The sequence below is a fragment of the Physeter macrocephalus genome, chromosome 11 (assembly GCF_002837175.3).
Source record: "Physeter macrocephalus isolate SW-GA chromosome 11, ASM283717v5, whole genome shotgun sequence".
Taxonomy (NCBI): domain Eukaryota; kingdom Metazoa; phylum Chordata; class Mammalia; order Artiodactyla; family Physeteridae; genus Physeter; species Physeter macrocephalus.
In genome coordinates, this window is record NC_041224.1 from 87,993,443 (window position 1) to 88,014,854 (window position 21,412).

The 21,412-nt window shown below is 43.8% G+C and overlaps 2 protein-coding genes across 6 annotated transcripts in view; one reads left to right on the plus strand and one right to left on the minus strand.

Annotated features, from left to right (window-relative positions):
- Positions 1-21,412, minus strand: part of AP4E1 (adaptor related protein complex 4 subunit epsilon 1) — a 149,506-nt gene that overhangs the window by 19,539 nt on the left and 108,555 nt on the right. Inside the window, exon 20 of one of the 5 annotated variants that reach the window (XM_055088212.1) lies at positions 1,925-2,025. The exons of 2 other annotated variants lie outside the window; for them this stretch is intronic. In XM_055088212.1, coding sequence (XP_054944187.1) covers positions 1,940-2,025 — 86 coding nt within the window. In that variant the 3' untranslated portion in view covers positions 1,925-1,939. Of the gene's footprint in view, positions 1-1,924; positions 2,026-9,830; positions 9,858-21,412 lie in introns of those variants that run through there. 2 more of the 5 variants (XM_055088216.1, XM_055088227.1) reach the window with 2 other exon arrangements.
- The window catches only part of TNFAIP8L3 (TNF alpha induced protein 8 like 3), a 40,583-nt gene that overhangs the window by 7,190 nt on the left and 11,981 nt on the right, over positions 1-21,412 (plus strand). The window lies entirely within an intron of this gene.

Consider the following 21,412-nt stretch of genomic DNA (forward strand, 5'->3'; position numbering starts at 1 on the left):
TTCAGTCACTTGGCTTCCAACTCTTTCTGTAAAATGCCTGTGTAGGTGGGTGTTTGGGCTGTATTCTGTACAAGTATAGAAATAAAGGATAGAGAAGAAGAATTTTAAAAATAAGTTTCCTGTGATACCTCAATCCAAGAAAACATATGAGAGTGAGTACCTTTTCCCCAACATATATTAAGACATGCCCCCCAAATATATTATTTTTTTATACATCAGACATGCTCTTTTTAGGCAACTGCATAACACAAATTCTGAAACTGCTTTAGAACAATCTTCACGTTCATATTGTGTTTCCTAAACATCATTGCCTGGGAATAAACTTGAGCCTGTTCATGGAAAATCTAGTGTGCAGACTATAAACATGGAAGGCCTGGCAGCACAGAAAGTGCTAGACACACCCTAATAGAAACCAGTATTTTGTAATTCAGTTCTCCAGGAAAAAAAAGGAGACACTTTGGTGGTGTCCAAATACTGGTTTAAACAGTTGAAAAACCACAGCAGCAGCCACTAGCTTCTAGGTTGTCTTCTGGAAAGTAAAATATGCTTTCCGGGAAACTTTTCTAGCCCCAAAAGGAAGCATTTTGGTGATGCGTAGCTTCATGGAGACTCCCAGTTGATATCTGTATGGTAGAGGCATCCAGTTTCATGTGCGCGAGGAAATTCTGTAAAAGGTTGTTCTGGAGAGCACACATGTCCTGCATCCCTGATTTGGGGCCTGGGAGTTATGCTGGGAAGGTAAACAGATTTTCAGTGAATAATATGGGAGGGAAGTGATGGGGGCTGTCTGCTGGCCTCTGCAGCAGCTTTCCTACCACGTTTGAGTCTGGTTCCTTGGAGTAACGTTAAGAAGGTCAGGAAGAGAAGACTGGAGTTCAGGTTACAGGGTAGAGAAACTAGGTTTAAGAAGTTGTGCCAATATCAAACAAGATGAGAAATTGTGAGGATAGTCTTTGTCAGCCAGAGTCCAGCCCCAGAGGGCTAGTACTGAATGTAAAATAATAATGATGTTTTGAATTTTTATTTAATTTCATATTAATTAAGCACATACAGTGTATTTCAGGCTGGGTTAACTGTTTATATGGTATTTAAGCCTTATATAGGCCTTCTGGGCTAGGTACTATAAATAACCCCATTTTATAGACCAGGAAACTGAGGCACAGAGAGATTAAGTAATTTGCTCAGGGATGTGCAGCTTCTCAGTGGATATGAAGCCTGTCTAACTAACTCCAAAAACAGTGCTCTTTACCAGGTAGACTATGTAGTTAGATCGATGGATGCCACCAGGCTCCTTTACATCCCCCACCAGCTCCCACAGGGCCCTCAGACAATTAAGTTCCTTCATTAGGCTCCTTCTGGTAGGTTAGGACCTTTTATCTCCAGAAAGCCCTGCTTTAAGCTGCAGACATTACCTGCAGTGGCCCAATAACACATGGGCAAGGATGGGCTGTCACAGGCTCCAGAACAGGGGCTGGTGAGGGGTGGTTTGGGAGGGAAGATGAGGGGAGCAGCACAAAGCAGCTGTCAGAGAGAGAAGGTCCTGGAAGGACCCTGCAGCCACATGCATGTCTAGGGTCCTGGGAACCTGGTGGGTGGTGAATGTGGCAAACCCCAAGAGGAGAGAAGGGTTGAGAAGCAGAGTCAAGAGAGGTGCAAAGACAAACAAACGTTCCCTCTATCAGAGTGTACTTAGGTTGGGTCCAAGGCACTTTTTCCACTCCAGCATTTAGAATCATTCCAGATACAGAATCCCCAGGACAGGGTGACCAGTTGGATTCAAGGGCAAGAGAAAACTCGAAGATGATGAGACTGTAGTGCAATGAAGAGAACTTGAGATTCTGAGCTGGACAACTGGGGTTTGAGTTTTTAGTGGTGTCACTTACATATTGCTTTTTAGTAACATTTATTTTCCACCAAAGGAATGCAAGCTCATGGTAGATTATGTGAAAACAGTACAAAGAAGAAAATCAGATTGAGCTCTAAGAATAGATGTGCTTTTCCAGAAGAATGTAGTCCGAAGCAATCCTGAAAAAATGCAAGAGACCTTTATTTGGGGAAGAAGGGGTTTTGTAAGAAAACAAGAGTCCCCCTTCTGAAATACTTACTTGGGGACACTAAGAACATTGGCTACACTGCCAGGCAGCATCAGATCCAGAATTGGAGGCCACACACTCTGGCTCCTCTATCGTTCCCCCAAAACATATATAATTTTTTAAAAGGATCAGAGTTATTCTGGGTGTTGGGATATCTAAAGGACCCCTGCTATGTTTCCTTCTGACACCTTCCACTGTGTTCTTGACACCCCTCCCCTCTTTTCCTCTCCTGAGCTTTCTCCCTCCCAGCACAGCTGCCCAGAGGTCTGACACTACAGGCCCACACCAGGCCCTTCCCGTGTACTTTCCAGGTCAGGAGAGCCCTACACAGAGCCCTCAGAAGATTCTTACATTTTTTTAATACCCGAGAGGAATTTGGTAGGTTTTACAGATGCACAGTGACAATTGCAAAGGTTAGTTTACTTTAATAGCTTCCAGCTTCAGGGACAGATTTATTGGCCTCTAGTTCTCCAATTATGTTTTTAATCTTTGTTTAAATTGATTTTTTATTTTGTAAGGAAAGAGGGAAATTTGTTCATCTGTGTTAGCCTCTCTTACCCTTAATGTTTAATTCAGTGATTCAGTCTCAGTCACATGAAGCAGGCAGAGCTAAGTTAATACAGAGTCAACTTTTAGCGAGCCCAGAGCAGTATCTGATGGGAATTAAACCTGAATTTTCTTGACTTTTTTTTTCCTTTTGATTTCTCTGACTTTGTATAATCCTGGTTTCCCTGCACCCCTCCTCAATTGCTCCTTCTGCATCCCTCACTAATATCTTTTTCCTACCTGTGTCTCCTAAGGCTGACCTCTTGGCCTTGTTCTTTTCGAACAATACACTTCCATTTGGAAAAGACCACCCGTTTTTCCAGCGTGAAGCTAAAGATTCCCAAACCTGTGGTCTAACCTGTTCCTCTCTCCAGAGCAAGAATCCTGCCTTTCAAAGTCATCTGGACCTCATCTTCTCATTGTCCAAGAGATACATCAACTCAGCACAGCTACACCTAGACTGTTAACTTTCCATCACTTTCTCTCAACTCTTCTGGTGGCCTTGCCAGCTGCCAAGTCATTCAAAGTTAAATTGTGAAGTCATAAGAACAATGAAATATCCTACACACATGATTTCATAGCAAAACCAGGACATGGAGAAAGCAGGTATTATTTACAGTTTACAGATAAAGAAACAGATTCACAGAGATTACCCCAAATCACAAAGTAAGTGGTAGATTTTCACTATTTAAAGCTGCTCTCCCCAAAGGGGGAGCAGAAACAAATCTAAATATCCAACCTAAACATATAGGTAAATATTCAATTAAATGGTTATTGAATTACTAAATACATAATGACATTTCTACACAGAGGAATATTACTCAGCTGTTAAGAAAAATTAATTTGAAAAACATATGTTATAGGTGTTTGCATTATAATGTATGAAGAAAGCTTGATAAAATATATATACATGTATATTTATTTAGTCATACATATATACCCACACACCTATATATACATACACCCCTTTTTTAAAGATTTTATTGAAGTATAATTGATTTACAGTGTTGTGTTTAATTTCTGCTGTACAGCTAAGTGACTCAGTTAAACATATATATATTCTTTTTCATCCTTTTCCATTATGGTTTATCACAGGATATTGAACATAGTTCCTATGCTATACAGTAGGACCTTGTTGTTTATCCATCCTATATATAATAGTTTACATCTGCTAATCCCAAACTCCCAATCCATCCCTCTGCCCTCTCCCCCGGCAATGACACGTCTATTCTCTATGTGTGTGAGTCTGTTTTTGTTTTGTAAATCAGACACCCCTCTTTTTTTTTTTTTTTTTTTTGCGGTACACGGGCCTCTCACTGTTGTGGCCTCTCCCTTTGCGGAGCATAGGCTCCGGATGCGCAGGGCCTCTCACTGTTGTGGCCTCTCCCTTTGCGGAGCATAGGCTCCGGATGCGCAGGCTCAGCGGCCATGGCTCACGGGCCTAGGCGCTCCACAGCATGTGGGATCCTCCCGGACCGGGGCATGAACCCGTGTCCCCTGCATCAGCAGGCGGACTCTCAACCACTGCACCACCAGGGAAGCCCAGACACCCCTTTTTTATAGAGAGAAGGGGAGGAAAATCTCTCCCTCACATTCACGTACATGCATTTTTTTTTTAATGCTGGAACAGAATTAACCATTCTATATGATGAGTTTATAGGCAATTTTAATTTCCTTCTTTGTGCTTTCCTTCCAGATTTTTTCTCAATGAGTATGTATAACTTTCAGCAGGTTATTATTTTAAAAACAACCACCGAATGAGATTCAGTGGACTTATCCACTGGTCGTCCTTCTGACTTTCTTGAAGTTTTGTCCCAAGTACCTCTATTTTCTTTCTTGAAACTCATTCTTCCCTCCATCCTCTGTGATCCACTTCCCCATCAGGCCAGGCCTCAGTGGGTCCTTCCTGCCAGCCCACTGGTGGGGGTGTGATTCCAGGCTTCTCTCTTCAGCCCTCTTCCTACTCACCCATTGCCCTGGCTTCGGCTCTGCACTCTCTCTCTCTCCACCTCATCACACCCTCCCCTCTGAGCCCACCTGGCCTAGGCCCTCACGCCAGGCAGAGGAAGTGTAAATAGTCAAGGTGGATAATGAGCTCATAGGTTTGAGGCCAAGGGCACCAGAGCCTCACCGGCTAAACAGACCTGCTGGGTGAGCTTGCTGACTCCGCCATTTTGGCTCTAGACTGTGGCCTTACTGTTGCTCACTGACCAGCAGTGTGTGTAGCTGGCATCCCTGACACTCACTCCCTCCCTGACCCCCATCCCAAACATGAATGACTTTCACTTTCCACTTGTTCATCTACACATTGATTTTATGTCTTTATTACTTTTACAATTAAAAAAAAAGAGGGGAGCATTTAAAATTCTGTTATAACAGGATTATTCGCTTTTAGGAGGTATTGGTCTGCCACCCCCAAGTTTGGTCTTTCCAAAAAAACTCATTATTGAAAAGTTATATGAGGGACCTGGTGGTCCAGTGGTAAAGAATCGCCTTCCAATGCAGGGGATGGGGTTTCAATCCCTGGTCAGGGAACTAAGATCCCACATGCCGCAGGGCAACTAAGCCCACATGCCACAACTACTGAGCTCACACCCATCAACTAGAGAGCCTGCATGCTGCAAACTACAGAGCCCATGCACTCTGGAGCCCATGCGCCACAACTACAGAGCCTATGTGCTACAACTAGAGAAAAGAAAAAACCCACACTCCACAACCAGAGAGAAGCCCCGCGCACCGTAACAAATAACCCACACACCGTAACGAAGAGCCCGCACCTCGCAGTGAAAGATCCCGCAGGCCTCAATGAAGATCCTGCGTGCCACAACTAAGATGATGCAGCCATAAATAAATAAATAAAATTCCTTTAAAAAAAGAAAAACTATATGATAATATTATATGTGTCTATTTCTGAAGGAATTAGACAGAAATGTATTGAGGTCTTGTAATAACCTGTAATGGAAAAGAATCTGAAAAAGAATATCTGTAACTGAATTACTTTGCTGTATACCTGAAACTAACACAACATGGTAAATTAACTATACTTCAATTTAAAAAAAAGAAAATGTATTGAGGATTTCTTGTGCATCTCGGAGCTGAAGATAAGAGATATCATGGTCCCAGTATTCTTCACTGCCTCCCTGTCTCCACCTTATTTTACTCTAGTCCATCAAATAGGGGTAGCCCAGTCAGGAAGCTTGTAGAAGACAGAAGTGCTCACCCTTTAGACTCACATTTATCAGAGTTTCTAACCTAGTTTTAAATTAGCCCAAGCACCCTTAATGATTGATATTCCCCATCAGCCAGGATTTTGTCTATCTTTACTTTCTTGATTTATATTATAAAATATAATTATTTTACCCCTTTTCAGATTTAAAAACATAATATATATTAACTATGCATTTTCAACCCTTCCAGAAAAGTTCTTCCTTCCATTAAAAAAAAAATCACTTTCTTGGGCTTCCCTGGTGGTGCAGTGGTTGAGAGTCCACCTGCCGATGCAGGAGACATGGGTTCGTGCCCTGGTCCGGGAAGATCCCACATGCCGCGGAGCGGCTAGGCCCGTGAGCCATGGCCGCTGAGCCTGTGCGTCCGGAGCCTGTGCTCCGCAAAGGGAGAGACCACAGCAGTGAGAGGCCCGCATACCGAAAAAAAAAAAAAAAAAATCACTTTCTTAATCTTCAAGTGGAAAGCAGTATGACTTTCCTTATTAAGCAGCCATATTGTCTTATTAATGGCAAGTGGGTGAATATGACCACTGTGACTTTTAAGGGAGAGATAAGAGGATATGAGAGGCAGAATAATTGAGATAGGAGTAAATTCTTACAGAAAGCAGGTGTTTGTATCGAGAATGATGGACGGTACATACTAAGACCAGCAGGTGTAGTAAGCACCCAGGCATTATCTCTAGAGAGTTGTCACCCAGCTTTCCCTTCACCCCAGGAGGGAAGTCAGTGATAGGCTGATGCTTATGCATGAAGAAGTCTGGTTCCAACCATCCTTGGTTTTCTTTGTTTCATTTTTGTTAAAAAAAAAAAAAAAACCTCTCCACATAAATATAGCTCTGCCATATTGTTGTAACCCAATGAGAGTGGCTGAGGTCTGAGGCAAGTCTGAAGCGGGGTGAAGGTTGGTGATCATTAGGGGCTGAGACTGTCATACAGGTAGGATGCAGGCCAGGCAAGGACTAAGTGCAGCTGGTCAGGGGGTCAGGTCATATGGCAGGGAAGCCAGAGGGGCAAGGGGCTGTAGGCCAGGCCCATTCTCTTGAGGGTCACTTGGCCTGCAGCAGGTCTGCCAGTCACAGCTGCCCCAGCCTTCTTGGGCCTCTCCACCAGGAGAGGAGCCCCTTTTAATATTAAAGAGTCCAAAACTTTGAGAAAAGCTGGCTTCCAGCAGGGGCCCTCTGACCTCTGACCTCCACCCCAGGAGCAAGTCCTTCTCCTGACCTCCCTTCCAGCCTGTCTCCCTGGCCCCAGATCTCTGCCTCATCCTTGGTGCCTCCCTTCTCTGCAGCCCCTCGCACCCAGGTGCTCCTCTCCATTTCCTCTGCCTTGGTCCCCCCACCCATCGCATGAGCCCTCCTGGGTGCTAGAGGGACTAAGGCAGTGGAAACATGGAGACGGAGAAGTATGGCTGTGAGTGGAGACTTGTCATGAAGCGAAGATCTTTAAAGCTTCCAGAGAGAAAAACCAGGCCCTTAACGTAATAGTTTTCCAAATAGCAACACCGAGGGCTAAACAACAGTGGTGCAGTGTCTTTGAATTCTCAAGGCGAATAACTGGTGATGTAGAGTTCTGAACCCAGTCAAACCATCAGTCAGGTGTGCGGCTAGACTACAGCAGCAGTCCCCAACATTTTGGCACCAGGGGCCGGTTTCGTGGAAGACAATTTTTCCACGGACCTGGGGCGGGTCCGGGGGAGGATGGTTTCGGGATGATTCAAGCACGTTACATTTATTGTGCACTTTATTTCTATTATTATTACCTTGTAATATATAATGCAATAATTATACAACTCACCATAATGCAGAATCAGTGGGAGCCCTGAGCTTGTTTTCACTTGCCACTCACTGATAGGGTTTTGCTGTGAGCCTGCAAACAATTGATTTATTATGGTCTCTGTGCAGTCAAACCTCTCTGCTAATGATAATCTGTATTTGCAGTCACTCCCCAAAGCTAGCATCACCGCCTCAGCTCCACCTCAGATCATCAGGCATTAGATTCTCATAAGGAGTGCACAACCTAGATCCCTTGCATGCACAGTTCACAGTAGGGTTCATGGTCCTGTGAGAATCTAATGCCACCACTGATCTGACAGAAGGCGGAGCTCAGGCGATAATGCAAGCTATGGGGAGCAGCTGTAAATACAGATGAAGCTTTGCTCACTCGCCTGCCGCTCACCTCCTGGTGTGCGGCCTGGTTCCTAACAGACCATGGACCGGTACCAGGGGATTAGGGACCCCTGGACTAAAGTCATTGTATGATAAGTTAGATCTCAAAAAAATTACCTTACTGTGTACCCTTCCTCAGGGAGCTGCCAGGTCCGGAGTCAGCCAACTGAGGCTCCCAGGCCCAGTCAAGCCTGTTGCCTGCTTTTGTATGTCCCACAAGCTAAAAGCATTTTTACTTTTTTTAATGGTTACATTATAAATGGTTTTATAGGTACCTTTTGATACTTTGGGCCCTTTATTCTCTAGCCCTTTAAGGTAGTTTGCTGATGCCTGTGCTGGACAAAGTGTTACACTGAAATGGAGAGCAAGTTAAAAAAGAGGAAGCCATGAGACCCAAGAAGCAGGAGACAGACACAGGAGAGAAGGGGTGAAGGAGGAAGGGAGAACTGGGCTGAGAGCCTGGGGCAGGCTTAGAGGGAAATGCACCCAGATTTGCTCCAGAGCACAGAGCGCTCCCAGAAGAGTCTCCAGGAAAGAAAACTGAAGTGGTAGATTAGTTGATGTGTTTGAACCTTTTGAGAAGAACCTTATATTCTGCTAAGAACTTTGAGAGTGAATTAGATAGAAAACTAATCAAAAGAAAAACAAGGCAGTGTTTAACGCCTGGGAAAACAAGATGAATAAGAAAGGAAATGCAGTCATGGAAGTTATAGAACATACATGACTCAGCTATGAATGGCATCTCAATCCCAGTAATATAATCACTGAAGTTTGATTTAACCAAATTTTGAAATAGAATCAAATCGGAAGGTGGAAGGAGAACTGAATGGAGAAGAGAGCTAAATTCTCACCTACCTTAATAGGAAGTTAAAAGCAAATAAAATCAAGAACTAACAGTATAGGCATGTAATTTAAATATGTAGAGGTCATTATTATTTGCAACAGCTAAAATAATTTAAAGTGTTTTGCCTCCAAAGAGCCAGCATCAGAAGTGGGCCAGAGGATGCTGCATTTTGTTATAAGCCTTATAGAATGGTTTGACTTTTTAAATAATGTACCTTTTTAAATAATGTAATATTACTTTGAAAATAGATTTTTAAAAATAAAATGAAAAAGAACAGTGACTGGTCAGCCCAGGGCGACCATGCCCAGGTGGGGAAGGGGCACAGTGGGGCGGCCTCAGGCCCCTGCATGGAGGAAGTAGGCGTCAGTGTCCTGAGGCCCCGCCAGCTCCAGTTATCATTATTGTTCCTGACATAAGTGTGAGTGCATTTCAATAAAATGTCAAGACTGTTAGCCATTCGTTCATGCAACAGTCTCTATGTTTCAATCCCTGGCTAGTTGCAGCAATGAATAAATCATGATTCCTGCCCTCAAGGAGTTCACAGACTGGTGAGATATAAAGTCACTCATCCAGCCAATGGATGATTGCTCTCCATGGTGATAAGAATATACCAGAGGGAAAGGTGGTTGCAGAGAAAAGTCCCTCAGAGGTCAGAAGTCCTTCAAGGGAGCCCTGGAGGGTGAGCCGGGAGCCGATGTCCAAGCACAGGGGAACAGAATATGCACAGGTGCAGAGGGGACCCAGGCATAACAGAGCAGGACAGGTGACACCTGTGTGTGGCCTGAAGTCAGGAGCTCAGAGTTTGTAGAGGATGAAGCTGGAGAGGTGAACAGAAGATAGATTATCAGCTCAGCAACCAGCATGCCATGCTCAAGAGTCTGGACTTTGTCTTCAAGGCCATGGGAAGCCAGTCAGTGTTCTCACTGGTGGAGTAGCATCATCAAAGCCAATTCTCATCCCAGTGTGGAAATTAGAATGGAAGCTGCAGTAGAGAGATAAGTGAGGAGATGGACAATCATTCAGGTGAGAAATGATGAGGGTCAGTACTAAGATGGTATCAGTGAGACAGAGAAAGGTGGATACAATTGAAGATGTGACGGAGGCTGAATTGACAGTCTGATGCCCCATTAGATGTGGGAGGTGAGAGAAAGAAGGCAAGGATGGCCCCCAGGTTCTTTTCCGGACAATGGGCAGGTGTCAGGGCCACATATAATACTAGGAGGAGGGTGCAGGGGGAGTGGGAGAAAGGGGATGAGGGAAGTTTTGAGCATGTGGAGGGTGAGATGTCTGGCAAGCAGTAACCTGTGGGGGTGGGCAAGAGGTGACATCTCACACTCAGGGACAGTGCATGGCAAGAGAGAAGAGGGCCCTGAATAAACTCAGAACACCTAGACTTCAGGCATGGACAGAGGAAAAGGAGTCCTGGCAAAGGCTGAGAAGGACCAAGAGGGGAGATCAGGAAAGCAGAGAACGAGGGAGGTTCGAGTGCCACTAGAGGTCAGGTGAGCCAAGGACCCAGGTGTGTGTCTCGGTGCCGCTGGCATTCCCCGTCCCAGAAATTACAGGATAGTTAGCATATCTGGCCCCGCCCACTAATGCCTATAGAACCCTCCACTCGTGCTGTGACAACAAAAATGTCTTCCCATGTTTCTGAACACTCCTCATGGACAATTAGAAGGCACTCGGTGACCTTGTGAGAGCCATTGCCATTGAATTTGGGGTGAAAGCCAGGGAAGGACAAGACCACAGTTCCTCTGTCCTACTGCGGCCGTCCCTCCTCAGGCCTCTTCCTGGGCCCCCAGGCTCTCCTCTCCTCAATCCCCATTCTTTTCCCCATGACATCACTTCCTGGGCTGACCAGTCAGTGTTGGGTTTTGAGGTTTAAATCTAAATATTATTGAGCTCCTTCTATGTGCCAGGGACACCATGGTGGACACAGCAGTCCAGGTCCCCCTCTCCTGGAACTTGCAGTGAACAAACAGGTGACACCAGGTGGGAGGTCCTTGAACAGGCCCCAAGTAGAGAGTTTGTTCTGGATAGAGGGAGGGCTCAGGGGAGGGGTGGGAAAGAGGACAGCAAGGGGTGCTTGGATCTGGAGAGAACATGCACCCCAAGCAATGGGTGAGACCAGGAAAAGGATGAGCCACTTTCTCTTGGGGGCAGAGAAGTGGGTTGACAGGGATGTGAGGCCTGATGAGAAGAACTGGTCCTAGGGTTTTGGATACAACTCCTGTATGCAGCTGCGTCAGCACAGGGCAGCCTGCTGGGGCTGGCCATCTGCAGCTTGGTCTGTGGGTGCTGAGGTCAGCACAGGGAGAAGCCTTGGGGAGAGCCTGCTGACCACTGCTCTGTGGCAAGCAAAAGCTGACATCTGACAGAGGAGTCAAGGGCCCCAGGAAGCCAGGGGGTGGGGGGGATGCATTTTGGAGGAAAGCCAAAGAAAAGGAAAGCTGGAGGTTCCAAGGTCAATGCCCCAGGCTTTCAGAAGGAGGGAAAAGCAGGAGGCATTCCATTGCTGAAGCACTGGCATTTGCAGAGCTGGGAGAGAGCTTGGTGGCTAGAGGGAAATCAGTGTGAGAGAAGGAAAGCTGAGAATCCCTCCCACTGACATGGGCTCTCATCTCATGAATACCCAGTGTGGTGGTTTTTTTTTTTTTAATGGACTTAAAAACTCAGTTTCTGATTCAGAAGAGGTTATTATTAAATTGAGAATATAAAACTAACTAGCGGAATCATCTAGTCCAACTCCCTAATATAATAGACGAAGATAACAGGAAGGTGAAGACTTGGGCCCAGCGCACACAGTGAGCGCCCTGGGGGGCAGCAGGGGCGGGCCTGGGGGCTGGGCTCCTTCACCCCCTGCTGTGGGCTCAGTGGTGAGAGTGGGGACCAGGGGGTGGCTCTCCGGTTTTCCCTGTATTGGGGGTTTTCCCCATACTTGGGGATCGGCTCCATGGCCACAGCCCTGGCATCCTAACTCTCCAGGACAGCCATTAACAGCATCTTAGAGTGACTGCACCCAGTGACTTGATTTGAAATGGTGAAACTTTTTGGTGGTATTGTCTTATATTACCATGAAGTATAAAGAATTTTATTTGGAAGCTTTTACTGCCTTTGAGACAAGTATGAGGAAAGTTTAATTTAGAAAGGAAGGCTCAGAGAAAGACACATTTATGGGCAACTTCCAGAGACGCAAGTTTCCACAGCTACTCCCCTATTCAGAGTGGTTCCATCAGAGGAAGGCTCCCAGCAGAACTAAGGAGCCCAACCTCAGGGTACCTTGCAGGAGAGCAAGCTATCCGCCACCCCACCTCCCATCTGCAAACTGGGCCAGATACGACCATGGCACCAGTGGATATCCAAACTGTGTCTTACTCACATCTCAGATCTCAGATGCATGAACAACAACAACAAAAAAGTTACTGTAGAATACAGGTAAGGGGTATTATAAGTGATATATTACATATGCCCCTTTCCTGTTGTTTCACTCTCATACTGACTGAAATCCAAAAATGTCATTGTACAGAATTCTTCACTAAAAAGAAATTAAGTAGAACATTGAGCAAGGCATACTGCTGGCTGCCAAATCATCTCCCATCCAGAAGTACCTTCTGGTTTCTTCTCCCTCATGTGTTTCAAGCTCCCTAGTACAGCTAACCGTTTATCTTTTTTTTAAGCTAAACTGAGGGTTAACATATTACTGTATTAATCTAATTACAGCATCTTCCAAGAGCCTCAGTTCTTTAGGCTTAAATACCCACTGTCTCAGGCTATATTTTATTTTTTGCAAATATAGATTAAAGTTTGTTCCATTTTATTGCCTGCTTTTTAAAAAAAACTTTTTAGGTTTTATATCTATCCAAAAATTGGAGAATTCCAAAGACTGACATTTTTATTGCATCAGTCTATTTACTAATTTCACGTATTACCAAGTTGGCATCCTCCCACGGCTCTGAATTCGGCATCCTGCTGGCATCCTTGTTAGCAGTCTGGTGGCCTGAGCCTGAGTTTTTGAGCACCTGCCATGGTGAACAGTTTGAGATCTGCCAACAGAGAGAGAGGATCACCCAGAGAGACAGACATGGACTGTGCTATTCTGATCCCCAGCAGCCCCTGAGTTTTAAAATAGCTTGTAAGCATGAAGGGACGTGAATGGGGAGGCTCCGGTGGTGGCAGGAGGGATGGATGCTGCTGCCATGGAGAGAGCGTTCCTGATGGAATTGAGCACTGAGGGTGGGGTGGGATGATGCATCTCGGCCCCCAGGTGATGCTGCTGCTTGTGGGGCACAGACAGAGCGAGCCTGACTGGGCCAGGCAGGCAGCTCTGTGTGAAAGGCAAGGGACGGACCTCATGCTGAGTTCAGTACATTTTTTTTTTTTTAGTGTGTTCGGTTCAGTCTGCATTTTGTGAATACACACCTCATTCCAGTATGTATCCTGAACAGACAGACTGGGCCTCAAAGCCTCAGAAAATCATTCATTCAGTTGTTCATTTAACAGACATTTATTGGACTACTTCTACTTGGTGGACACTGCCCTAGTTGTGAGGGTTCACAAGTCCCCCGAGCATTGGTCCTGTGAGAATTCAGCACCAGTCACAGTGCAGCAGCATGGGGAAAGGACTGTGCTGGAGTCGGGTGCGAGGGCCACCGTCCCTGGGAAGAACGATGTGAGGGATGGCCATGGGCTCACAGTGGGAGGAGGCCTTCAGCTGGAACAGACAAGCTGTGGCTGTGTCCCTTCTACCTAGCAACGGTCCATTGGATTCACCTGTGGACATGAGAGGCCCTGCTGGTACTATTTGGCTCTCATCTGTCTGACTATCTTTAGCGAGTTGGGCTAGGGCAGCCATTCTTGTGAAGGGGTGAGCCGCCCTTTGGCTTCTGATTTCAGTATGACTTCTGACTGACATGGACAAGCAGGCCTCTGGTGGGAGGGCTGGGATGGGTGTAGGTGGAACCAAGGGGTCTTTCTGTGGGGCTCCCTCTCAGCATCACCTGCCACCTCCTGGCTCAGGAAGGAGCATTAGGAGGGAATACTGCCATATGCCAAGAGACACCTTTGGACACCCTTTCCCCCTACATGCAGGCTGGTGCTGGGTTATTTGTTACTGTCCCCAGACCCTTTATAGCAAAAACTGGGAACAAATTACAAAGTCTATCAGGAGAGGATTGGGAGAGGAAATGGGAGAATTGGGAGAGGAAATTATATCATCAAGCTGATGATATAATCCATTTATTGACAGAGAAAGATATCCGCAGAGTGTTGACTGAAAATGCAGATTAGAAAATAGTGTTCATTGATCCCATGTTTGTGAATATTAAAGTGCATATGCCTGGGAGAGTGTTTGGAAGAATATATACATGCTAACCATGGTGCATGGTGGGACCATGGGGTATTCATTTTTTTCCTTTAGCTTATCTGTCTTTTCTGACTGTTCTCAGTGCTCATGTATCATTTTTTATAATAAACTTATTAAAGAAAGAAAATATTTTGAGAAATAGCTCCTCAGTTTCCCCTCTTAAAATAAAACAAGGAGAATGGTATTAAAAATTATGCCAGTAGGGCTTCCCTGGTGGTGCAGTGGTTGAGAATCTGCCTGCCAATGCAGGGGATATGGGTTTGAGCCCTGGTCTGGGAGGATCCCACATGCCGCGGAGCAACTAAGCCTGTGCACCACAACTACTGAGCCTGCGCTCTAGAGCCTGCGAGCCACAACTACTGAGCCCATGTGCCACAACTACTGAAGCCCGTGCACCTAGAGCCTGCGCTCCACAACAAGAGAAGCCACCACAATGAGAAGCCCACGCACCACAACGAAGAGTACCCCTGCTCACCACAACTAGAGAAAGGCCACGCACAGCAACGAAGACCCAACGCAGCCAAAAATAAATAAATTCATTTTTTTAAAAATTATGCCAGTAGATGGTGTTTATCTATTCCTGAGAGTGATATACCATTCAGAGTGACTACCTACTTTGTGGATGCTCTGGGGAAAGAAATAAAAATCTAAAGATTTTAGATTAAGATTTTAGATTTTAAGCTCCAAAGTGTAGCTACTTGGTGTCACAAGTGGCTTTGTGGACACATTTTACTAAACTTTCATAAAGCCGTTCCTTGTCTAACACATACAGTCTCAGAGAATAGAAAAAGAAAAAGCAACCCAATCCATTTTATGAAGCTAGTTTACTCTGACATCAAAAGCAGACAAGGACTGTACTAGGAGAAAGTTATAGACCAATCTCACCTTTGAGCATAGTTGCAAAATGCTGAATATGATGTTTACTAATAGAATTCTTCAGTATATTAAATACATGATCAAGTAGGGCTTATCCTGGGAATGCAATGATGATTTAAATGAAAAGTCTCTTAATAACTGGTTAAATTCACATATTAAGAGAGGTAAACCATATAATCATCTCAGTAGGTACAAAGAAAGTGATAAAATTAGATACACATTTTTACCTTAAACAAAAGCCTTAGCAAACTAGGAACATAAGGAAGATTCCTTAACTTAATAAGAGTATCCATCAAAAATCTACAGCAGACATTATATGTGGTGGGGAAATTTTAGAAGCAACCCTGTTTAAGTCAAGAACAAGACAGGGATCCCAAATAACACCCTTACTATTCAGCATTGTACTAGAGTTTCCCACCAGTGCAATAAGGCAAGAAAAAGAAGTGGGAGGTAGAAGGAAACAATCATTTTGTGCAGGCAGTGTAGGTGTCCACATTAAAAAACCCAAGCAAGTTAGGACTAATAACAGAACTCAGCAAAATTTTTCAGTTGGAGGTAAATATACAGGAATCAGTTGGGTTCCAATACATCATTAATAACCATTTAGAAACTATAAGAGAAAAAAAATTACACTTAGAATAGCAACCAAAACTATACAGTACCTAGAAGTAACAATAATGAAAGATGTGCAAGAGCTTTATGGGGATGACTATAAAACATTATTGAAGAACAGAGAAGATGTTCTGAATAAATGGAGAGATATATCATGTTAATGGATGGGAATCTTACTATCATAAAGATACCAGCTTACCTCAGATTAATACAAGGTGTTCATGGCATTTGGTCAAATGACCCAAAAGTTCAGTTGAAAGAGTAAAGGCAAGAATAATCAAAACAATTTCTAAGAAGAATAAAATGGGGGGAACTTCTCTATGGCCAATCAAGACTTATTATGAGTTACAGTAATTAAGACAGTGTGGTGTTGGTACTGAAACAGACAAATTGATCAACAGAATAGAGTAAAAAACTCAGACCCATGCAATAAGGGAACTTGTTAAGAAAAAGGTGGCCTAACAGATCAGTAGCAGGATGAACTATTCAATACACTGAATAAATTATGAGGAGAAAAATGTACCTCCTACAACATCCCCAAGTAATTTCCAGATGGAAAGACCTAAATGTGAAAAGCAAAACCTTAAAACTTTTGGAAAATATATAAGACTCATTTATCAACTCATGGCAGGAAAGGATTTTTTTAACACAAAATATAAAAACCACTAACCATAAAGGGAAAGACTGATAAATTAGTTAAATTTAACTAGAGTAAAAATTTTAATTTCTATACAGTTAAAGACACCATAAATAAAGTTAAAAGGTAATGCTACAGACTGGGAGGAGATTTTTGCAAGTCATGTGATCAGCAAAGAATCAGAATCCATAATACATAAAAACTCCTACAAATTAACAAGAAAAAGACATACAATCCAATTAGGGGGGAAATGACTACATGAATAAGCAATTCACAGATGAGAAAGACCTGACTGCTCAATATACACAAAAATATACTGAATCTCAGTAACAATCAGGAAAAGGCATATTGAAACAAGATACCATTTTGTACTTAGCAAATTGGCAAAAATTTTAAAGGTGGACTATCTGAAGTGTTGATGAGGAAGTAGATCCACAGGAACTCACACACTGCTGCTGGGAGTGAAAATTAGTGCAATCTCGCTGGAAGCAATGGCAGCTGTGCTACAGGACTCGGAAGTTGTGTTCTAGCTATAGAACCTGGGAGGCTATTGTGTGTGTGCACAAGGAGACACGACCGTGGACTTATTTGCTTGCAGAAAGTGGAAATAATGTAAATGTCCATCAGTAGGAAACATGGACAAAGAATATATTCATATAAGCAATGAAATGACTAATTAGATAAATCTTGCAAGAAAGATGTTGAATGAAGAGATACAGAAGGATCTGTGCAATGTGACACCTTTATCTGAAGTTTACAAACACTCTGAACAATATAATGCTGATGCATGCATACTCATGAGGCAAATGTATAAAAACATGGATGAGACAAAAAGACACCTTGACTTCTGAAGTGCAATTAGATCTGAGGAGATAGAAGGGAAAGAAAGGGAGTTGAAAACAAAAGAAAGGGAGTTGAAAACAGAGGGCTTCACCCCCGCCTCTGTCTTTGAGGGCAGAATATTAAGATTTGTTCCATCTGGGTGGTGGCCATACAAGTAGAGTTTGTTATATTATCTTCTGTTTTGTCTGTATATTTGAAATGCTTCATGGTTTTTTAAAACATTAATTCTTCTGAGGAAAAAACCAGCTCAATCTCCATCTTAAAATGGGCAATAATTCAAAAAAACATTTAAACGAATTGATGTTTATCACCTCATGAATGGCAGTTTAGTGTGGCGGGTTGAAGCACGGGACTCTGGGGCAGCCTGCCTGGGTCTGAATCGAGCTCTGCCACTTCCTAAATGGTAGTTTTAAACAAGCTGCTTAATCTCCCTTTGCATGGTTTCCTTGGATGTAAATTGATGATAATGATGATGGTGGCGATGGTGGTGGTAGTGATATTAGTACATGCATGTTAAGTTGTTGCAAGGATACAATGAGTTACTGTGCATAATGCACTATATAAATAGACTCTATATTTTATTATGCCTGAGTATGACCTACTATTCCGAGAGACACTAGTTTTCTTTAGATGCAAAAGAGAGTGGGGGAGGGGATGAATAAGCTTTGTTTAAAGAAATCATGTAAGTAGATGTTGTTTTTAGTGATGATTGCTCTTCTACTGCAGTGAGACAAAAATATCTCTCAGATCTCCAAAATTAACCTGTTGAGTTGGAGATGATTCACCCTGCCCCCCCCCCGCCCCCCGCCCAGTGACTTCACAAATATCTGCTTCAGTTAGCTCTGGTAAGTAAAATGATCACTCATTCACTTTTCAGAGCTAGCTGTAAAATCAATATGAAAAACAAAACCACTACGCAACTCTGTTCAAATATATAGAATGCCCTCTAAAGATGAAAGCTACATCTACCTTCAGGTTTTGATGAATAGGTAGTATTGTTCTATCACATCATAAGACTGGCTTTTTTTGTATTTAAGAAAAAAAATGATGAAATGTAAATCTTGTTGCTAGATAGGAATTTTAATTGAGGCATAATTAATGTCTCAAATAAGTGAGAAATCACAGTCATTAGGGAGCCAGGGACAATCTTTTAAAAGCAGATGCAGGAAGGCAAAGATTGCAGGCTTTGTCTAGATTTGATTTGGCCCAACTGCGGCTCTCTTACTAGCCTCGTAGCTTTGAATGAATTACTTAAATCTGCTGTTCCTCAGTTTCCTTATCTATAAAATGGGACTTATTACAGTCTTTCTTTTGCAGACCTCTTGTGAGGATCAAATACATAGTATATACTACCTCAGGTACATAATCTGTGCTCAGTAGTTAACACTATCTCTGACATGATTATTAATTGAACTATGAATCCCTCAGTGTGAATGGATGGGTGGATTGGGGGCATCTACGACAAAATGAGATAATGAGCTGGAAGGTCTTACAGCTGACCCTGCCAACATTTCTTCACTTCACCTGAAACGATGTTATTTCAAGGCCCAGGAAATTTTTTTGAAATGAAAGAAGAGTCTTCATCTTGAAGGTCATCAATGCTGGTTTTAAAGTGTAATTACTCAGTGTAAGGTGTCGCAATGATCTGAATCTGCTTTCCTATAAGAAACACCCTGTTTTGTCTACTATTGCTTTTGTATGTCCTTTCTCAGCACCCTAAAACATCCAGTATTAGCTAGGAAATTTCATCATATCTGGTCCCCCCAAAACACTCAAATCCTCACTTCTGACTGCTGGATGAATGTATCTCTAGGACTGAGCAGCCACCCAGGGCAAAGCAAAACTCTGTGCCTGTTCCAGGCCTGATCCAAAGGCAAGATTTCAGGGGCACCCAAGCCCGAGCTAGAGGCAGGACGACTGGCCACATGAAGGGGGATGCAAAGTGGTGAAGACTGGCTAATGCAACACCCCCTCCCCTGCATTTGGCTGTCTCTAGCAATTCAGTCCTTCCTCCTTCCACCCTCCACCCCAATCCTACTGTACCCAAGCCTGCCTCTCACTTCCTACCCTCATTTTAAAATAATCCATTTTCTTGGTGGGGAAGGAGAGGCGATTTGGTGGTGGGCCATGAAGGGGAGAGAGAAGCCCTAGGAGGGCTACCCTGTGGTTCTGACTAACTTGACCCCAGCAAGCTTTGAACAGAGAGTACATTTTAACCACTGAAGTAGGAATTTGCATTTTAAAGGAATAACCTGTTTATCCCTTGGGATATATCCCCTCCCTCTTGCGTCTCCCTCCCACCCTCCCTATCCCACCCCTCTAGGTGGTCACAAAGCACCGAGCTGATCTCCCTGTGCTATATGCAGCTGCTTCCCACTAGCTATCTACTTCACCTTTGCTAGTGTATATATGTCCATGCCACTCTCTCACTTCGTCCCAGCTTACCCTTCCCCCTCCCCGTGTCCTCAAGCCCGTCCTCTACGTCTGCGTCTTTAATTGGCTAATTATTCAGGGAAACTAGGTCTTTTCACCATCAGTTGCTTGATGGATAGGGACATGGTTTGAATGGGGAAATGGGGAGCTCAGGGTAGAACATGTTGAGTTGGAGGTGCCTACTGTACAGGCTCATGTGACCATCTCCACTTAGATGCCCCCCCGGAACCCCTAGAACTCAGCGTGCTCAGGACTGAAGTCATCTTCCCCACACATGCTCCCAGATGCCTGTTTCAGTTGGTGCTGCCTAATGTTCCCCACCCCACATCTCCCAAGCTAGAAGAAGCACTCAGCATCACCCCTGACGCCTCCGTCTCCCCCAAAGTCACACAGTCTGTTCCTTATCGCCTCTCCCCATCACCCACAGGACAAGCTAAGATCAAAATCACAATATGTCTGTCTTGCTAATTGCTGTGGCTTCCTACTGCCTTAGGGAATATCTCGAGGCAAGTAAAAGTGTGTAAAATCCATATTTCAAATCATCTTATTAGAATTTTTGAAATTTTTATAGCCCATTTCTTGTCTGATCTGACTAGATCATTACTTTTACCTTATAATTTGGCTGCGGAAAAGCTCTTACGATGAGGAGGATAATCGTCAGCTCTGCCATTTTCTTGCCATTCACTTGTGCTGGTATGATTAGTGTATTGTCTTCAGGCCTCAGTTTTGTTTCTTGCAGGAATCTTTTGAAATCATTGGTCCATTTCATAAGGGCTAGTTTAGTTAGAACTAAATAATATAATCAGTGAGTCTATTTAACCAGGCACATGCAAACATATGCCAAAAAAAAATCAAAACTGCTGAAAGGCAACAAACAAATGAGAGAGACATACTAAAATACTCCCCCAGCCCCGGGAAGCAGGGGGATCTTCCCCTCTTTCCTTAGAATGCCACACACCAGTGGGTCCCAAGGTTAGCCTGAATGTTAAATATTAGTAAAGCTTAACCCATCTCATTAGAAAACAAGGAAACAGAAATAAAGGTTCTAATGTTTTCATTTTGCACACCCCCTCAGGGTGCCTGGTGGAAGCTGCTGCCCTTCAAGTCACGGTGACCCACTCACAGGACCCACAAGCTGCTTGCTTCTTATTGCAGGCAGTGGAAATCTGGGGACCTCCCCTGCCTTCTCAGCAGCAGGGGTGAGCCCAGGGGACATGTCCTCAAGGCTCTCTTGGAGGGTGGGGAAGAGACCAAACCTAAGAAGGCCTCAAGGGTGTGCTGGATTAACCCCCAGTCAGAAAAGTCTATTTCCTATCCCTCCTAGGTCATCTAAGTTTTACCGTGATGCCTTTTAAATTATCCCAAAATACCTTTCTTAAGCCTAGAAAATGCCATCTCATTCAAGTATGAAAGGGATTAGACCTAACAGGCATCTTTCATGAGCTGCCAAGCTTTGATCATTTTCTGTGGGGGGAGGGAAGGATCAAGATTTTGCTTGTGTCTAACTCAAAGATCCTACCATCCCTTGACCATTTCATTTCACTGTACCTCCTCCAGTGCCGTCTTTTTTCTTTAATACTCCGGCAGTATACAAACCACAGTCTTATATATACAAGGGAAGGAAAATGTTTTCCAGTTTGACTCCACTGGAGATGCAACACCTCAATTAGTCTTTCTGGAAACTGTAAACAGTGTTAGGTTTGCATTTCAAAAAACTACTTAAGGTTCCTTAATAGTTTTGTCCCCATAGCTACATAGGGACCTAGAACTTAAG